Source organism: Zalophus californianus, chromosome 7 (genome assembly GCF_009762305.2).
Source record: "Zalophus californianus isolate mZalCal1 chromosome 7, mZalCal1.pri.v2, whole genome shotgun sequence".
In the NCBI taxonomy this organism is placed as follows: Eukaryota; Metazoa; Chordata; class Mammalia; order Carnivora; family Otariidae; genus Zalophus; species Zalophus californianus.
In genome coordinates this window covers 31726864-31747868 of record NC_045601.1, presented here as the reverse complement: position 1 = coordinate 31747868, position 21005 = coordinate 31726864, and the positions used below count along the sequence as shown (strand labels likewise).

The following is a 21005-nucleotide window of genomic DNA, read 5'->3' as shown; positions in this document are numbered from 1 at the left end:
TCCTGGGTCACAATTCAAAGGATCTTGTTCATCACAGTTTAGGGCCTGGTGACCAAGTATTCTGAAAGCATCATCAGAGCAAGACCTCAAGCACCACTGGTAAGAACCTTACCAAGTGTTCCTGATCACTAACACTGCTGCAAAACTAGACTGTGTTCAGCCTTGGGTACACCTCACACAGATAAAGAAGACTCCACCTGACACCTGGTCCTGTGCAGACACTGGAGACCTCTGAATCAAACTGACAGGAAAGACAAGTAGCTGACGTTGGGGTAGACTGCTTCTGGTAGAGGCCAGATCAAGACTTTCTACTTTAGGGGCGCCTGGGTGGCTCAGTTGTTAAGCGTCTGCCTTCGGCTCAGGTCAGGATCCTAGGGTCCTGGGATCGAGCCCTGCTTGACCCGGGGGGGCGGGGGGGGCCTGCTTCTCCCTTTCCCTCTGCCCCTCCCCCTGCCTGTGTTCCCTGTCTCACTGTGCCTCTCTCTGTCAAATAAATAAATAAATAATCTTTAAAAAAAAAAAAAAAGATTTTCTACTTTAACTGAACATGAAACTCCTTCTTTTTCCTTCCTTCACTCTGGCATTGGCCCAGAAAGACAACATCCTCACCTTTATCTCCCAGGCCATTGCTAAGATGGGTAACCTCTGGAATTTAGAGCAACCTTTTATTTCAGCCTAGGCGGCTGAAATCTGAGCCCCTACATCTCATTGGTAGACTCCCCTGACTATGCATGATCAAGTTAGAAAAGGTCTACCAGGAGGCTTTCACGATTCACCATTCACTCCTTTTGGCAGGTTCCAACTTCCTGGGCAAGGGAAAATATAAATGAGGCTGTGATCAGGAACTTCTCCTTAGTTCATGAAATTTTTACAGAATCCACTGCAAAAGCAATAGCTACCCAACCAAGATCCTTGGACGCTCTCGCCAAAGTTGTTCTTTATATTAGAATAGCCCTCGATTATCTGTTGGCCCCAGCTGCAGTCCCCAGATTAACACTTCTGGGGAAGATTAAAACTCAATTACATAAGATCACAAAATAAGCCATTTGGCTTAAAAAGACCCCTTCTATGGGGTCTTTCTTTTTTATTTGATTTTGATTAGATTGGGTCTTGGGGACTGATGAGGAGAACAAAGGCAGGGGAAATGTAGATAAAATTAAATTTCCTTACAACCTGCAGCCCATTGATAAATACCTGAGACATACAGAGTGTGACATTCCTCAAGAAACTCATAGCAGCCTTAGTATTAACGCTTTGCCAGAGACTAAAAGCATCCTTAGCTTGACAACTGCCAGACCTCCAGGATCCTCTAAGTCTTCTTTAACATAACATATAGAAATCCCTTTAGAGACTTCTGTTATCTCTACCACCCCCCAACTCCAAAATATATAATCAAAATCACATGTCACAACCAAAAGTACAGCTCTTCCTGCCCATGGGTCCTGTTACCTTGCTTTACTAAAAGCACCTTTTTGTAGTGAAAATGTCTCAGGAATTCTTTGACTACTGAGCTCAACGCCCCTGCATCAGGAGCCGTGGCTTCAAAGTGCATTCCAAACATTGGGAATTATTCCGCTTATAGCAATCAGAATAACCTCCATGGTGTGTTATATTCTTTCAAAACCTTTAAATGCATCAGATCAGAAAAGGAACCAAGGATGACTGACTTAAAGAATATAAACCTGAATTCATAACTTGTAAATATCCAGAGACAAAGGGAAAAAGTCATGACCTGTGAAAGCTACACAAGGGATCAGCATGTACGTTTCAAGGACATCAGAGCAGTAGCTGAGAGTGGCATTCATGCCTTAAATTTTGATCACGTCTCTCAGTTAAGCTGAAAGTCTGATCAAAAGGAGGGGATTGTTGGAAAGAAAACCACAGGACCAAGATGGCATCACTTAGATTAAGGCCCCAAGTCAGTAAGCCAAGACTTAATATCTAACCTAACTGCAGTTGCAATACCCCCAGCTGATATAACCTTTCACCAGTCAACATTGAATTTTCTGGTCAGTTCTAGAACATTTGCTGATAGGCCCCTCCTCCTCCCCTAAAGAGGGCAACCTTGCCTAGACAATGCATTCCTTGCTAATAAATTCCTTTCTTCTTCTTCCTTTTTTTTTTTTTTAGTGCCTTTCTCTGCCTTTAAAAACTTTTTGAGTTCAGGGGAGCGCCCCTCTGCTTGCCAGATTCATGAATCATTTAATAAAGCCAATCAGATCTTCAAATTTACCCAGTCGATTTTTGTTTTTTAACACTGGTATTCCAGTAAGTAAAATGTTTCTGGGGCACCTGGGTGGCTCAGTTGGTTAAGCGTCTGCCTTTGCCTCAGGTCATGATCCCAAAGTCCAGGGATTAAGCCCCGAATCAGGCTCCTTGCTCAGTGGTTCTCTCCCCCGCTCTGCTCCTCCCCCTGTTCATGCTCTCTCTCTAGCTCACTCTCTCTCAAATAAATAAAATCTGAAAATAAAATTTAAAAAAATGTTTCTGAGGTCTGTGAGTCCCTATAGCAAATTAACCAAACTGAAGGAGGGGGTCCTTGGATGCTCCTTTCCATAGCCAGGCAATCAGGAGCACAGGTGAGAACCTGGGCTTACAATGGGCATCTGAAGGTGGGAGAGGGCAGTTTGGGGGACTGAGCCCTTCACCTGTGGTTCCTGAGTCAGCGTTATAGTGTGTTCTGTATGATAAAAGATGAGAAATCTGCCTCTGTGTTCCTACTATATATATATATATATGCCTAGATATTAATATTGTTAAAAAGACAATAGGCCCAAAATGGAGTCACTTACTCTAAACCCCACCAAGACTTAATACCTAACCTCATTGCAGCTTCAGCTTCTCCCCGAAATGTGAACTTTAATTAGCTAACATAGAATTTCCCCCCGGGCCTGCACTAGGAATTAATCCTTAAACTCCCCTTGGGAGAGCCACCTTGCCTAAAATAATGCATTGTTTGATAAATAATTTCTTTTTTCACTCCCTCTCTGCCTTCAAAAACCTTCCCTTTTCTAAAACTCAGTGGGACTTTTTTAATAGTTGAAATGCTGCCAGATTCAAGAATCATCAAATGAAGCCAATATGATGTTTTAAATTTACTCAGTTGAATTCTTGTTATTTAGTAATATTTAATGACTAGAACACTTTTGACTTCCTTATGGACATTAATCCGATTAATACAGTCATTTACAGTGTAAGAATAAGAATATATGTATGTGTGTGTGTGTGTGTATATATATATATATGCCATAGGACTTAATAAAACTTTTATTTTTTTAATCTAACCATTATTCTGTGGCTTGAACTGGCTCCCATAAAAAGAAAAAAATTGTTTTTGCTCACCTGCTGCCTGAGAAATACTAGTTGAAGCCAGAATGACTTCTCTCTCCAAAGAAAGAACGTAGGAAGACACTGCCCTGAGGATTGCTGTCGGTCAGAGCTCCTCATTTATAAGTCATGGTAAATAAAATGAGAGGGGTGGGTAAGAGGGGCAGGAGATAAGATCAGATAAGATAGGTCAAAGAAATAAAAAAAAGCTTGCAGTGTTAAAAGATAAGGATCAAAACAACTGCCACAGAGGCAGCTTGGTTGTTTAGTCATGGTGATTAGGAGCTGAGAAACCACTGGGTCAGGTGATTCTGCAGTTCCAGGGGCTAGAGAGAGGGAGCAGAAGTCTCTTAGGTAAGACGCATGGGGTGATGTGGGGTGGTAAGGAGGCTGGGGCCACCAGGTACTGATGCAGCCCTGAGACAACTATCTAGGAGAGACAGGAAAGAAGCCTACAAAGAACCAGCACAAGGCCATTAGGATTGAGTATCAGAGCCCTTGGAGAGAGAATCCAGACCTGATGGGAGCTGAGATAAGGTCATTATCTGCTGCCCAGAATATCTCTAGCCTCCCGGAACTGTGTTGAATTAAAACCCAATGGAAATAGGCATCTGGGAAAAGTCTAGGAGAGCGATTGTCATATCCTTGGTGAGAAAAAGGTGTCTCTAACTCAGAGCGATCCTCAGCCGCTCCCCCGTGAACCCGAGAGCTCCCCTGCTCTCCAGTGTATCTCTTCCCAGAGTTAATCAGTGACCAATGGAGAGAAAAAGAGCTCGGGGCCCCAGGGCTGAGGGACCAACGGTGACTAGGGGAAAGGTGACAGGATGGCCCTATCTAAGGAAGCTCCCTGTCCCGCACAGACTGCCACGAATCTGAGTATCCAGAGGGCTTACTTTTACAATAGAATAATTTCAGAAGGGAACAGGGTATGGTCCGAAGGAGATAATTTTTTTCTTTTTTATTTCCATTCTAAGTATCTAATTTCCATACAAACAACTTAAGAGTAGAATAAAGAGATAATGTAACAATTTTAATTAGTTAAAAACTTATTCCTAATTTTTAAAAAAGTTATTCATAATTACTTTACAAGATGACCTTGTTTTTTAACCTCCTGTATCTTAATCCTAGGATCAACTACCCTCTGCATATTCAGTGTTCACCCTGTGTATTTATAAGTGACAGAAAAACATTTGCGTACATTAGAGTAGTTAACACAAAAGGAGTTTTCTAAGGCCCCCCCTCCATTTAAATACATGTTCGGCTATACACACCCATGCTTATACATACTTACATCGCACCTACATGGAGGATAAAGGCAGCTCCCACAAATGAGTCTATGCTAAATCAAATATGTAAAATGTAAAACACGCAAGACACATCCACTGCTTTTTTTTTTATTATGTTATGTTAGTCACCATACAATACATCATTAGTTTTTGATGTAGTGTTCCATGATTCGTTGTTTGCGTATAACACCCAGTGCTCCATTCAATACGTGCCCTCCTTAATACCCATCACCAGGCTAACCCATCCCCCTACCCCCCTCCCCTCTAAAACCCTCAGTTTGTTTCTCAGAGTCCATAGTCTCTCATGGTTCATCTCCCCCTCTAATATCCCCCCGCTTTTTAAATTTTAAGTTTGTTGTTTTGGCCAGTTTGTGACATCTCTTTTAAACAGACATGAAGAATTTTTTTTTTTTTTTCTCCCTTTCTTTGCCAGGGCAATCCTGAAAGTGTGCCCATGGGAGGAGATCATGGTCATCTTCCAGGTCCTTGCGCTAAGCATGGAGGGTCCTTCTCAAACACTCTTCTGTACAGGGCCATAACTAAGACAGGCAGAGAGGCTCCGCCCCGGCTCCTCAGACGTCCATCTCTTGAAATCTGATCAAAGAGAGCAAAGGCTTAACTCCAATGCAGAGCTTTGGTTTCCAGCCCAGAGGCCCTTCTCTGACAACCTTACTCTAAAATAGTAACAGACACACAGGATTTGGTGTCAGAAGACTCATGTGTCAGATCTAAAGTTCGAATAGGAGAGAGATTTAGGTGAAAGGGCAAAAGTAAACTATGGCAGAGGCGGTTAAAAAAGATGATGTATAAAAAAAAATCTTTTAACTCATAATAATAATATCATTATTGCTCTTGTTATAACAACTTCTTAAAATAACATACCCATGAAACAAGCTGTAGGTGCATTATTTAATGTATTTAACTTGGGCCTTCTACACCATGCAAATAAAGAGAATATTAGTTGCCATCATTCACAATCAATGTTTCTTTTTTTAATTCTCCATAACCCTCCTGTTGCCTTGGATCACAACATCACATTTATGTAGAAAAATGAACCCCAGATTTCCTATCACAGCCTAAAGACATCTAAGATCACAACTCCCTTCCGTGTTATAGGTTCCCCTTGTCTTTAAAGTTTTGCCATATAATGTGAGCCACAGCATTGCAATTCTGTGTCATAATTTCAAAGATTTTCATGATGCCAGTCTACCCCATCTGCTCAAAGAAATTTATCGTCCTGAATTCCTCCTACTTCATAATGTCTCTCAGGAGCAAGTTGACTTCCACTGAGAATGATCTGTGGGAAAACATAACGTGTTGCAAATGTGCCACTAAGGGAGAATTCTTCAAACTTGGTAAAAGCTGACCCCACCAGCTCCCCACAAGTTCTCAGGTCAGTGGTTTGACACTTCAGTAATGTGCATATCTATGGAGGCAAAGGAGAGACAGATGTGGTCAGAAATCTTGGAAATATCTTCTCCACAAGAGACACAATCTCAAAGAATAGAGGAAAATTTGTTAGGTTGCACCTGTCAGGGAGAAAGAATTTCCCGTCCCCTTCATAGTCCTTCTATCCAGACTAAGAACTGAGTTGACATGAGACAGATTAACAGGAGAAAGTCAAATTTAATTTTGTGCTTATGGGGAATCCACACAGACACGGCAATTCCAAAGGCAGTCAGGTCAAATGAGGTACATATGTCATTCTGAAGTAAGGAAAAAGGTTTAGGGGTCTGAGACTTGAAAGAGAAAGAATGCAATTCACAGGAAGATGGAAAAGAACAAACATTTGGTAAACAAATGTTTGCTGAGCCACTCGGAAACAAAAGGACATAGACAACTTTGTTCAAATAGGCCTTGTGAGGGGTTCCTCCCTGTCTGCCACTCCTACTTCATGTCATGACATAGTTATCTATTGTGATAGATCTCCTCCTGGAGCAGATCCTCTCTATCTCAATTCTTTTTAGGCAGTTGTGGGGGAAGTAAGGAGCTTTTTCTGAATCTGCCAGCTTTTGACTGCTTTTCATCTCACAATAATCTTCATGCCAAAGTGGCTCATCTTGGGGTGGCCTGCCTTTGTTCCCTACACCACTGAAGCAGAGTCTTTTCAAACTACAGTTCATTAGTGAATCCTAAAATCAATTCAATGGGTCAAGATTAAGTCTTTTTTTTTTTAATAAAGTGAAAAGCAATAAACTAGGTTTTAAAAGTCAGAGTACCATTGCTCATAATTAGAACTATTTCTTTTTTTTATTTTATTACTTTTTAAAGACTATTTATTTATTTGTCAGAGAGAGAAAGAGCACAAAGCAGGGGGAGCGGCAGGCAGAGGGAGAGGCAGACTCTCCACTGAGCAGGGAGCCCGATGCGGGGCTCCATCCCAGGACCCTGGGATCATGACCTGAGCGGACGCTTAACCGACTGAGCCACCCAGGCGCCCCTAGAGTTATTTCTGATGAAGGATAGTTGGAAGGCAGGCAGGCAGGGAGAAGGGCCCCACCCTAAGAGGAAACCACACTTAAGAGGATTTTACCCTGGAAGGAGGCCTCCATCCTTTCTCATGTGACAAAAACCTGATTGGATGACAGGTGCAGGGAGGATTAATCAGACTAAAACAGCTCACCAACAATCCTATAAAAACCCCTAGACTTAGAAACACTGGTGGCAACCTTTTCAGGTCCCTTCATTCCTCTGGAGTTTTGTACTATCAGTTTGCTATCACTCAATAAACCTTGCTTTGCTGCCCATCACTCTGTCTGGTCTACCTCTTCTTCAATCTTCAAAGCAACATGACCAAGAACACCCGGCACCGATGGAAAAAAATCCTGTAACATTTCTAATTCTAACTTGAATCGATTAATAAAATATTTGTTTAAAGCAAATCTATTTTAATTCAGTCACACATCTTTACTGCACTCCATCATGGTGGGAAATGATATTCTTATTCTGGATGCCAGTTGATGGCAGTTTGGAACACACAGCTCTAAAGCCACCTGACACAAAACGAGAATGCAAGGAAGTTGCAGCTTTTTAAACTTGAATCTGGCTGGCCAAGAACGAATCAATCTGCTTTATGTTCTACTTTGCTGCTAAGAGAACTAATTCTGTTCTTGCTAAAACTAAAACAAATAAAGCATTCCGTGGGGTAAAATTTCAGTAATCAATGTTAGCATTATACCAATTAATTGAATCCAGCACAATTTTTAAAGAAATGCAGTGATGGTCTAGTAAAATTAAAAAAAAAAAAAAACTAATAAAAAAATCCATTCTAACACACGGAAGCAATTTTTACCTGTAAGTAATATTGACCTTCTACTGTGTGCAGTCCATCAAAAGCACCTAGTGCATACATCTCATCTGTTGGCTTCTCAGACATCTAGTAAGTTAAGTGACAACACAGGTCTTTCTGGCAAACTGTGTAATTTCCCGTGTTTCTCTTAAGCCCAATGAAGGTGAGCCCATCAAAATAAATCATTCCTGGAAAATTTGACTGCTCAGACAAGACGGCTTGATGCTCCTGGCATAAGCACTCCAATCAACAGCTGCAGAGTAGCTGGGTTCACTACAGGGCCAGGACTTCGATTCTGAGAGCATCAGCTGGCCCCTCTCTGTTTCCATGTCATAGTGATACCCTTGGACAGCTTCCGGTATGTAGATTCCACTCCCTACAGAAGTGGACACAAAGTCGCACAAATATTGGTTCCAAATTTTGCATGGTCTCAAACCAATGGAATCATTCCCATGAGAAACTAGATATAACTTTATCAAAGCATAAGCACTTTCAGGATAATCAAGGAGATAGCTTGTTACACTGACATAGTTCCAATCTGACTCCATGTCCTCCATAATTATCTGAAATTATCAACTGACTTGGGCGGCTTCTCTTTTTTACATAAACCCCCTTTTAAGCCAACTTACCAACAACTAGAAAATTCAAAACTGTCCTAATGGGGGTACCTAGCTGGCTCAGTTGGTAGAGCATGAGGCTCTTAATCTCTGCATCATGAGGTCAAGCCCCATGTTGGGCATAGAGCTTACTTGAATTAAAAAAGAAAAGTCCTAATGGAATGAATGACTGACTAAAGCTTCATATAAAATGTTAACGAATTGAGCCAGAAAACTAACCCTGGTATTAAATCATGGATGAAACAGTATGTCACCTTCTTTCTCAGAAACTATTAAAATCCTTGTGAGACTATTATCCCATTGTTTCAATATTCTGCCATATTCTATTCTATGATTAATTTAAACTCAGAACCCTTATATGAGACCAAAGTAAATGAAAGCCCCTGTTCAACTAAAACATAATTAAGAAATGCATTCATTATGATTGTCTCACCCACATTCAACAGATGAGTCTACACCCATACCACAGAAAAACAAAAGAACTTCTCACCTTATGGTAGCGTGCCACCAGTTTTCCCTGAGAACCGAACACCACATCAGTGTTGTACTGGTAACAACCACTGGGGGGGACACTGAGGGTCGCTGGCACTATACGACTTCTTGTCCCCAATATTTGCCACAATGTAGATAGAGTTGTCCTTGGCCAGGCAGCTGGGCTTTACTTGCACCAGGGTGTAGCCAAACCTAATTTAATAGATATTGCCTTAAACTCACTATATTTAAGTGATTCCTAATCTTCCAAAATGATACTTTGCCTGTTAGTTAGAACACAAGCTCTAGGTTAAGAATCAAATCAGAGAAGACCTAAAATTTCACAAGCAATATAATCTTCATCTTTATGAAAACTAATCTTTTGTTTATTTTTTATTGAAGTATAATTGACACACAATATTACAGCGGTTTTAGGTGTAAAAAAATAATATAATGATTGGACTCTATACATTATGCCGTGCTCACCACAAGGGCAGTTACATCTGTCACCATACAACTCTATCACAATACCATTGACTATATTCCTTATGTTGTGCCTTTTATTCCATGACTTATTCATTCCATAACTGGAAGGCTGTACCTCCCACTCTCCTTCACCCAATTTGCCCAGCCCCCCACCTCCCCTGAAAGCTAATCTATTTTAATGTGCCAGACTCTCAACTGCAGTGTGAGACTGAAGCACAGAAAAGAAGGTGGAGGAAGAGGAGAAAGAAGAGAAGCAAAGCTTTCTCTCATAAAGTGCTTTCAGGCAGTTAAATGAAGGACTTGAACTATAACATGCTCTTTTTTTAAGATTTTATTTATTTATTTGAGAGAGAGAGAGAGAGAGAGAGCAGGGGGAGGGGCAGAGGGAGAGAGAGAGAGAGAATCTCAAGCAGACTCCCCGCTGAGCACAGAGCCCAACTCAGGGCTCAATCCCACAACCCCAAGATGATGACCTGAGTGGAAACCAAGAGTCAGATGCTCAACTTACTGAGCCACCCAGGCGCCCAACACACTCTTCTAATGAGGAGGACCTTTCTTTAATTCAAGCCATAGTCTTAATAGGAAGCAATAAATAGTTGGTTCTATGTCAATCATCTTCTATAGAGGACAAATGCAACATTATGTACTTGAAATATTTCAGGAAGGAAGGAACGGAGGGAGGGTGGGAGGGAGGGAGGGAGGTAAAAGAGAGGGAGAAAAGGGCTTCACTATGCTGGCTCAGTTTCCTCATCTGTCAGTACAACATAATAGCTTCCTTCCTGCCTTAGAGGGTGCTCATGAGAAACCCCAAGATAAATACATACTATGAAATTGCTTCTCAAAGTAGTGCCAAATCCATCTACATTGGGGGCATTATCCAAGAAATAAGAAGGGATTGAGGTGATGAAACAGGTGGAATGATAAGTGGTTTCAAATATCTGAAAAGGCTCTAATCTGAAGGTGAGCCATATGCACAAACATATAATAAAGTCAGCACAAAGACTAAAGTTATAGAGACAGATATGCAGAAAAGATAAAAATTTTAGCAACCAGAACATTCTGTCAAAGGAGTGGATTGACTGGTCACTGGTAATTTCAAATATAATATGGCACATCCAGGCACTCAGAGTCTATTCAGTTACAGGGTTCAAATGGAAATTAACTGTCCATGTTTGAATTCCTGCCATGATAATTACCAATATGAGACCTTAAGCCTCCTTCTTTCCCTGATACTTAAAATGGAAATAGTTATACTTGCCACATAAATTGAATGAGATAATATGTATAGTGTACTGGGTACAGTTCCTGGAACCAAGTAGGTACTCAATAAAAAAATAATGACGAATATGGATTTTGTAACTACAAGAGGACAACCCAGGAAACTGATGGATTTACTGCTTTTAGAAGCCATTGGGCTCAGAGAGGAGGAGAAAGACGGCGGAGGAGTAGGAGACCTGGATTTCGTCTGGTCTCAGGAATTCAGCTGAATAGGGATCAAACCATTCTGAACACCTACGAACTCAACAGGAGATCGAAGAGGAGAGTAGCAACAACTCTCTGAACAGAGAAGCGACCACTTTCTGGAAGGTAGGGCGTGCGGAGAAGTGAATCCAAGGTGATATTCAGGAAGGTAGATGGTGGGGGAGGGGGCCTCCCCTGGCCGCTTCTGGCAAGTGCTAGAGCCCCGGAGCACAAAATCGGAACTTTTAGAAGCCGGCTCCGCTGAGGGACGTCACTGCAGTGGCTAAGCGGGGGGTGGAAACCTCGCGGGACAGTGTGGTCTCAGGACCCTCGGGGTCACAGAAAGACCGGGGGTGCCTGAGGGCAGCAGAGCTCCCAGGTATTAGAGCGGAGAAGCCGGCTGCAGAGACGGAACCGAGGCGCCGGCTCTCAGCTTGGGGTTGCCATAAACTGTGATCCGCGGCACAGTTGAGCCACTGCTCCTCCAGCAAGGACCCGACAAGCGGCAGAGCGGGGGAGACTCCCCTTCCTCCCCCGGGAGGAGCGGCGCGGGAGCGCACCGCAGGGATCTGCTGGGTTTGGAGACTCCACACGAGGTCGGGTGCCAGAGATAGCAATGCTTGGTCACCGGCCGGGTGAGCACGGAGTGTGGCTGGAGACCAGGGACACGGGAGTGACTGCTTTTCTCTGGGGGCACATTGAGGAGCGGGGCCCCGAGTTCTCGGCTCCTCTGGGCGGAGATTGGGAGGCCACCATTTTCACTCTCGTCCTCAAATTCTGTAGGAAAGCTTGCAGGGAACAAAAGCTCCTGAGAGCAAACCCGAGCAGATTACTTAGCCGGGACCGGCAAGGGCGGGGCAATTCCGCCTCCGGCAAAGACATTTGGGAACCACGGCAACAGGCCCCTCCCCCAGATGATCAGCAAGAGCAGCCAGCAAGCCAAGACCAAGTTTACCAATCATTGAGAACGGGAGAACTCCAGCGCTAGGGGAATACTGCACATAGAATTCATGGCTTTTTCCCCATGATTCTTTAGTCTTTAAAGTTAATTTTTTTAACTCTTTTTTTTTTAATTTTTCTTTTCCCCCTTTTCAACCAACATCTTATCAATCCCTTTTTTAAAAAATCTTTTTTATTTTTCATTTTTAGGGTCATATTCTTTCCCTTCATAGTAGTTACCCTTATTTTTGGTGTATATATATATATATATATATATATATAAGTTGTTCTCTCTTTAAAATTTTGAGATACAGTTTCTTCTAACAGATCAAAATACATCCTAAATCTCTAGTGTATGGCTTTGTTCTAGTCTCCTACCTGATCACATTCTCTCCCTCCACGTTTTTTTAAATCCTCTTCTTTCTTTTTTCAACCAACTTCTTATCTTAGCAATTCCTTTTATAAAATCTTTTATAATTTTCATACTTACAGTCATATTGCATCCCTTCATCGTATTAACCCTTATTTTTGTACATATATATTTTTTTTCTTTAAAATTATGGGAGGCACTTTCTTCTTCTTCTTTTTTTTTTTTTTTTGCCACGAGGTGTGTTTTATTTTCATTTTCATTAGACATACAAATAATTTGCTATAATATCCCAGGGCAAACCGGAGAATTTGGCAGTCCGATTGGGGGGGGGGGTCCCTTCAGAGACCTGCAGGCCGGTGGCGTCGGCACAAAGTGCCCGGGTTCACAGTGCAGCTTGTCGCTCGTGTCCATCTTGCAGATGGCTCTTCTTCCTCCACATCATGACTGGGGTGTCTCGAAGATGACGGGGGTGGGGAATCCTCTAGGTTCTTAGGAAATTTCACTCCGCTTCACCTGCTCAATGGTCTCTTTGGTCGGCAGGGTGTTCTTCTCCTGCGTCTCTGTTTTCTTAAGCTTGGCCTTATCAAAGCTGGCCATTTCCCCCATGTCCGGCTTGTCTGCCATTTTCTTAAAGCAATCCGTGGAGTTCCGCTCTGAGCCCGGCGTCTGGTGCTCCCACTCGCGTTGCTGCAGCAGGAGACCGGAGGCACTTTCTTCTAACAGACCAAAATACGCCTAAAAGTAACATAGACCAAAAAGGAACACAGACAATATACAGTAACAGTCATCTTACAGGCAATACAATGGCACTAAATTCATATCTTTCAATAGATACCCTGAATGTAAATGGGCTAAATGCCCCAATCAAAAGACACAGGGTATCAGATTGGATAAAAATCAAGACTCATCGATATGCTGTCTGCAAGAGACTCATTTTAGACCCAAAGACACCCCCAGATTGAAAGTGAGGGGGTGGAAAACCATTTACCATGCTAATGGACACCAAAAGAAAGCTGGGGTGGCAATCCTTATACCAGACAAATTAGATTTTAAACCAAAGACTGTAATAAGAGATGAAGAAGGACACTATATCCTACTGAAAAGGGTCTCTCCAACAAGAAGATCTAATAATTGTAAATATCTATGCCCCTAACATGAGAGCAGCCAATTATATAAGGCAATTAATAACAAAAGCAAAGAAACACATTGACAACAATACAATAATAGTGGGGGACTTTAACAACCCCTCACTGAAATGGACAGATCATCTAAGCAAAAGATCAACAAGGAAATAAAGACTTTAAATGACACACTGGAGCAAATGGACTTCACAGACATGTTCAGAACATTCCATCCCAAAGCAAGGGAATACATATTCTTCTCTAGTGCCCATAGAACATTCTCCAGAATAGATCACATCCTAGGTCACAAATCAGGTCTCAACTGGTACCAAAAGATTGGGATCATTCCCTGCATATTTTCAGACCACAATGCTTTGAAACTAGAACTCAGTCACAAGAGGAAAGTCAGAAAGAACTCAAATACATGGAGGCTAAAGAGCATCCTACTAAAGAATGAATGGGTCAACCAGGAAATTAAAGAAGAATTTTAAAAAATTCATGGAAACGAATGAAAATGAAAACACAACTGTTCAAAATCTTTGGGATGCAGCAAAGGCAGTCCTGAGAGGAAAGTATATAACAATACAAGCCTTTCTCAAGAAACAAGGAAGGTCTCAAATACACAACCTAACCCTACACCTAAAGGAGCTGGAAAAAGAACAGCAAATAAAGCCTAAACCCAGCCAGAGAAGAGAAATAATAAAGATCAGAGCAGAAATCAATGAAATAGAAACCAAAAGAACAGTAGAACAGGTCAATGAAAGTAGGAGCTGGTTCTTTGAAAGAATTAATAAGATTGATAAACCCCTGGCCAGACTTATCAAAAAGAAAAGAGAAATGATCGAAATAAATAAAATCATGAATGAAAGAGGAGAGATCACAACCAACACCAAAGAAATACAATTATAAGGACATATTATGAGCAAGTATATGCCAGCAAATTAGATAATCTGGAAGAAATGGATGCATTCCTAGAGGTGTATAAACTACCAAAACTGAACCAAGAAGAAACAGAAAACCTGAACAGACCTATAACCACTAAGGAAATTGAAGCAGTAATCAAAAATCTCCCAACAAAGAAAAATCCAGGGCCAGATGGCTTCCCAGGGGAATTCCACCAAACATTTAAAGAAGAATTAACACCTATTCTTCTGAAACTGTTCCAAAAAATAGAAATGGAAGGAAAACTTCCAAACTCATTTTAAGAGGCCACCATTACCTTGATCCCAAAACCAGACAAAGACCCCATCAAAAAGGAGAATTACAGACCAATATCCTTGATGAACATGGATGCAAAAATTCTCACCAAAATACTAGCCAATAGGATCCAACAGTACATTAAAAGGATTATTTACCATGACCAAGTGGGATTTATCCCTGGGCTGCAAGGTTGGTTCAACATCTGCAAATCAATCAATGTGATACAATACATTAAGAAAAGAAAGAAGAACCATATGATCCTCTCAATAGAGGATCAAATGCAGAAAAAAAGCATTTGACAGAGTACAGCATCTTTCCTTGATCAAAACTCTTCAGAGTATAGGGTTAGAGGTTACATACCTCAATATCATAAGAGCCATCTATGAAAAATCCACAGCGAATATCATTCTCAATGGGGAAAAACTGAGAGCTTTCCCCCTAAGGTCAGGAACGCGGCAGGGATGTCCACTCTCACCACTGCTATTCAACATAGTATTAGAAGTCCTAGCCACAGCAATCAGACAACAAAAAGAAATCAAAGTCTTCCGAATCAGCAATGAAGAAGTCAAACTCTCACTCTTTGCAGATGATATGATACTGTATGTGGAAAACCCTAAAGACTCCAGCCCAAAATTGCTAGAACTCATACAGGAATTCAGTCAAGTGGCAGGATATAAAATCAATGCACAGAAATCAGTGGCATTCCTATACACCAACAACAAGACAGAAGAACGAGAAATTAAGGAGTTGATCCCATTTACAATTGCACCCAAAACCATAAGATACCTAGGGATAAATCTAACCAAAGAGGCAAAGAATTTGTACTCAGATAACTATAAAATACTCATGAAAGAAATTGAGGAAGACGCAAAGAAATGGAAATACGTTCCATGCTCATGGATTGGAAGAACAAACATTGTGAAGATGCCAATGCTACCTAGAGCAATCTACACATTTAATGCAATCCCTATCAAAATACTATCCACTTTTTTCAAAGAAATGGAAAGAATAATACTAAAATTTGTATGGAAACAAAAAAGACCCTGAATAGCCAGAGGAATGTTGAAAAAGAAAAGCAAAGCTGGTGGCATCACATTTCCGGACTTCCAGCTCTATTACAAAGCTGTCATCATCAAGACAGTATGGTACTGGCACAAAAACAGACACATAGATCAATGGAACAGAATAGAGAGCCCAGAAATGGACCCTCAACTCTATGGTCAACTAATCTTTGACAAAGCAGGAAAGAATGTCCGGTGGAAAAAAGACAGTCTCTTCAACAAATGGTGTTGGGAAAATTGGACGGCCACATGCAGAAGAATGAAACTGGACCATTTCCTTACACCACACACAAAAATAGACTCCAAATGGATGAAAAACCTAAGTGTGAGACAGGAGTCCATCAAAATCCTAAAGGAGAACACAGGCAGCAACCTCTTTGACCTCAGCCACAGCAACTTCTTCCTAGAAACATCGCCAAAGGCAAGGGAAGCAAGGGCAAAAATGAACTATTGGAACTTCATCAAGATAAAAAGCTTTTGCACAGCAAAAGAAACAGTCAACAAAACCAAAAGACAACCCACGGAATGGGAGAAGATATTTACAAATGACATATCAGATAAAGGGCTAGTATCCCAAATCTATAAAGAACTTATCAAACTCAACACCCAAAGGACAAATAATCCAATCAAGAAATGGGTAGAGGACATGAACAGACATTTTTCCAAAGAAGACATCCAAATGGCCAACAGACACATGAAAAAGTGCTCAACATTGCTCGGCATCAGGGATATCCAAATCAAAACCTCAATGAGATACCACCTCACACCAGTCAGAATGGCTGAAATTAACAAGTCAGGAAATGACAGATGTTGGCGGGGATGTGGAGAAAGGGGAACCCTCCTACACTGTTGGTGGGAATGCAAGCTGGAAAACAGTATGGAGTTTCCTCACGATGTTGAAAATAGAGCTATCCTATGACCCAGCAATAGCATTACAGTGTATTTACCCCAAAGATACAAATGTAGTGATCCGAAGGGCTACGTGCACCCCAATGTTTATAGCAGCAATGTCCACAATAGCCAAACTATGGAAAGAGCCAAGATGTCCATCAGCAGGGCGCCGGGTGGCTCAGTTGTTTAAGCAACTGCCTTCGGCTCAGGTCATGATCCTGGAGTCCCAGGATCGAGTCCCATATCGGGCTTCTTGCTCAGCAGGAAGTCTGCTTCTCCCTCTGACCCTCCCCCCTCATGTGCTCTCTCTCTCTCTCTCTCTCTCTCTCTCTCTCAAAAATAAATAAAATCTTTAAAAAAAAAAAAGATGTCCATCAGCAGATGAATGGATAAAGAAGATGTGGTATACACACACACACACACACACACACACACACACACACACACACACCGGAATATTATGCGGCCATCAAAAGGAATGAAATCTTGCCATTTGCAACGACGTGGATAGAACTGGAGGGTATTATGCTGAGCGAAATAAGTCAGAGAAAGACATATATAATATGATCTCACTGATATGAGGAATTCTTAATCTCAGGAAACAAACTGAGGGTTGTTGGAGTGGTGAGGGGGTGGGAGGGATGGGGTGGCTGGGTGATGGACATTGGGGAGGGTACGTGCTATGGTGAGTGCTGTGAATTGTGTAAGACTGTTGAATCACAGATCTGTACCTCTGAAACAAATAGTACATTAAAGTACATGTTAAAAAAGAAGAAGAAGAAGAAGATAGCAGGAAGGGAAAAATGAAGGGGGAGAAATCAGAGGGGGAGACGAGCCATGAGAGACTATGGACTCTGAGAAACAAACTGAGGGTTCTAGAGGGGAGGGAGTGGGGGGATGGGTTGGCCTGGTGGTGGGTATTGGGGAGGGCGCATGCTGGATGGAGCACTGGGTGTTATATGCAAACAATGAATCATGGAACACTACATTAAAAACTAATGATGTAATGTATGGTGATTAACATAACATTAAAAAAAAAAGCCATTGGGTTCTCTCCATCATTTCTCAGCTCCTCTGCAGTTGATGTTGAGCTAATCTTTGAACAGAAAGGACAGATTTATGACTATTGCTGCAAACCATTTCTTTTTTCTTCCCCCCTCAGGAAAAACAGGGCAATATTGTTAACATTGCTATTCATTAAGATCGTCAATAAAACTATCACATCTTTCCTTTTTCTTTTTCCTTCCTTCCTTCCTTCCTTCCATCCTTCCTTCCCACCTTCCTTTGTTTCTTTCTTTTTGATAAATAATTAAGTATTTTAATATCTTCTGTTAGTTCCTCATGGGTAAAGCTCAGACGTGTCAATATTCTAAATGATAGTATTTAAATACGTAGGGATGGCCATGTGGCCCTCTATTATCCCCCTTAGAGATAAATATTAGTAGGGAAGAAATGGTGGCGTTTTTTTAACCAATATTGCCATTATATTAAATATTGGATTTCTTCTTTTATAACTCAGAGCTGAAAACTTACCATTTGAATAAATGTCTGCAAGACATTATGCAAGACATTAACAAACAAGTTAAAGTTTCATTGGTCACCTACCTTCCCAACTTAAAATAATTCATCTGAGATTAATTATCAGGCTTTGGGACATCTTTCCCCTAGGAAAATCAGTTTTATCAGCCCAGGCAAACAGAGTGAATTTTAGTATCAGCCTCTTGAATCATTGCAAATAATGAGTCCTTCCTGCTCTAGAAAAAAACAAACAAAACCCATAATCAAGTAAACATTGGATTATAGTTGTGTGGTTACTGTAAACACAGACCATGCAACACTCAGAGAATATTTTTTCAAAGGTGAAAATCCTTGGCAAGACTGACTCACATAGGGTGCCTGGGTGGCTCAGTTGGTTAAGTGACTGCCTCTGGCTCAGGTCATGATCCTGTAGTCCTGGGATGAGTCCCGCATCGGGCTGCCTGCTCAGCAGGGAGTCTGCTTCTCCCTCTGACCCTCCCCCCTCTCATGTGCTCTCTCTCATTCTCTCTCTCTTTCAGATAAATAAATAAAATCTTTAAAAAAAAAATTCTCACATAGTAGAGCTCCTATGTTGTAGCATCGGACTTGACTGCCTAGTCAATTTCAAATGTCAAAATTACTAAAGATATCCTTTTTTTGTGCAACAGATATAGTTCTGAACAGATGCATGTACGTTTTAAATTAGCAAATTAAATTACTTTTTAATGCGCAGATTTTGCCTTTTAAAGGAATTACATATGAACTATTTAAAAAAGTAAATACACCTAGAATAACTTCATATATCTTTTTTATGTTTTTTACAGATTTTCCCTAAGAAAATCATGCTTAAACCGCAGCTATTGATAATTACTAACATTTCTCTGACAAGAAAACAAAGAAGTTCAGATCCAGTTCTTTTTGTTAAAAAAAAAAAAAAGTAATAGTGACAGCTAACATTAGAGACACAACAGTGTTGAGATTCTATGTGTATTACTTCCCTTGACACTCTTGTCTACTCTGTAAAGGAAGTAGAACAGTAGATTTTATTATCTCTGTTTTATGGATAAAGAAACAGAGATGTCAAGTGTACAGGTTACCTGCCACACATCACTCAGCTAAGAAGTGGTATGTTGTGATCTCAGAAAAAATGCTTCCTTTTTCAAGTCCCACACACTTTCCATTCCCATACTGATCACATTCCAAATGACAGTGATGTCAAAGCTCTTTTGGAAACATAAGCTCATTTATCTTTTTACCATTCGTGCAAAGAAGGCAGGTGTTCATGGTTGAACTTCCTTTATTTGGGAACAGAGGCCCCAGGTATTACAACTTTTTCACTTTGTTGAAACCCAATTAAGCCCATTTATTATAAAAACTCTATACACATGCCATTCATTAAAGAAGACCACAAAAAATAACCAACCAAGCATCATCATTTCAAGTCATGGCAGATGGTCTGTATTATGAGGCTTGTAAGTCCAGAGCCATAGATCTATTGCCAGCAAGAATACTAGTCAAGCTTAATGGATTTGCTATTTGTATTTTAGAGTATCACAATTTTATGTTCAAAATTCAAAGGGTAATGGCATTACCTCTGGGGATCTCTACATGGAATCCAGTTCATGTCAGGGTCTGGGATATTTTCCAGATAGGGGTCAATGGTCTCTCTCGTGAAGACCCAGCCATAAATTCCATCTTCTGAGGTAACGTTGATATGTGCACCCTGCTCAAAACAAGTGGCAGCAAAAAAAGTTTTTTATATATTCCAAATACCCACACTCTTTCCAAGTTTCAAATTTCCTTTACAATAACCCAGCCAGCATTAAAAAAAGGGGGGGGGGGCAATACCTGCCTGGCAGCCAGTTTAACTGCTTTCTCCAAAACATCTATGTTCTTGTTCATCAGGAGCAAAGCTTCTTCTTTTGGCACAGGTGTTTCTGTTCTATTACGTAATATAACAGCATGTTCATAGACCACAGCGATAAAAGTGTCCAGCGCACCAACACTTGGGACAAAGAGGGCAAATATTGTCACATATTTTGGAAAATACAACATAATCATAGCTAAAATTAGAAATCTTCGATAAACTCAGATCCTCATATCTGGCATCACCGGAGAAACTTTTATGGTAAAGCCCTGCTTGCTACCACAAATGCATTACACAACACATTAAGAAGGGATGTTGAACAAGGAAATGGACAGCTGAAAGTACATATTTAGATTGACTCAGGTGTGCAATGTTGCTGTTGACACTGGTCCAGAAGTTCATTCAACTCTCAAAGCGAAATTAATGAGCTGATCAGATGAGTCCACCCCAATCCAAAAAACTCTTGGACTCTTTTTTTTTTTTTTAAATAAAATACGTTTTCCTGGTAGTTCGGTGTTTCCATTAATAGAGCCAATACTCAACTATTCTAGAAGGCAGCACCATACCAACGATGTGTTGAGAACGTATGTATGTGGCTATAACAGACACAGAACAGACTGTAAGGCAAGCTCCAGTTGTAACAGAGCTCACAAGATGCCAAGGGAGAATAGATATACGTGCTTATGATTGGGTTCACTGGTTCATGACCAGTGGCCCTCAACTTTTGCATTATAAGAGGATTTCAGCAGGAACCACAGTTGCTGGTTTCTCCTGGAAAGACTGTCAAATAGTCTGAGATGTAGGAACTTTAACTGGTCACGTTGTAAAACACAGATTATAACATGGTCAATAATGACATTTTCTTCTCCCTTTGCTCCCACATCTAATTCATCATAAAGTTTCTTTTAAACGTCTCTTCCTTTTCTGATTTATTATGCTAAGCCAGATTCTGCTTTAAATTTATCTCCCTACCTGCCACAATGGCCAAAGTTGATCATTCCACCCATGGCCATCAAATGAATTTTCTCTGAAGTCCAGCTCCTGTTATGTCACTTAGACTCCTATAGAGTCAGTGATTTTCTATTGTTTAAAACACTAATT

At 41.0% G+C, this 21005-nt stretch overlaps 3 protein-coding genes across 4 annotated transcripts in view; all 3 read right to left on the bottom strand.

Annotated features, from left to right (window-relative positions):
- Nucleotides 1-3404, bottom strand: part of LOC113927558 (pantetheinase) — a 41406-nt gene extending 38002 nt beyond the window's left edge. The window contains exon 1 of the mRNA XM_027603469.2: nt 3343-3404. The gene's annotated coding sequence lies outside the window, so the exon portion shown is untranslated. The remainder of the gene's footprint in view (nt 1-3342) is intronic.
- A 1680-nt stretch (nt 3405-5084) lies between these two features.
- On the bottom strand, nt 5085-20138 carry LOC113927853 (vascular non-inflammatory molecule 3). The gene is given in 8 exon segments (XM_027604029.2): nt 5085-5207; nt 5866-6039; nt 7906-8117; nt 8120-8465; nt 9010-9087; nt 9089-9203; nt 19630-19760; nt 19886-20138. Coding segments are annotated over 8 exon segments (1392 nt in total). The 5' UTR covers nt 20099-20138.
- Nucleotides 12554-19752, bottom strand: LOC113927404 (thymosin beta-10-like). 2 transcript variants are annotated; one of them, XM_035728625.1, is made up of 2 exons: nt 19630-19752; nt 12554-12981 (listed from the first exon to the last, which is right to left on the bottom strand). In XM_035728625.1, the coding sequence occupies exon 2, from the start codon at nt 12868-12870 to the stop codon at nt 12736-12738; it is 135 nt and encodes a 44-aa protein (XP_035584518.1). In that variant the 5' UTR covers nt 12871-12981; nt 19630-19752; the 3' UTR covers nt 12554-12735. The 2 variants fall into 2 exon arrangements, with proteins under 2 accessions (XP_035584518.1, XP_035584519.1); XM_035728626.1 differs by lacking the exon at nt 19630-19752 and adding an exon at nt 18125-18230.
- Nucleotides 20139-21005: the final 867 nt, after the last annotated feature.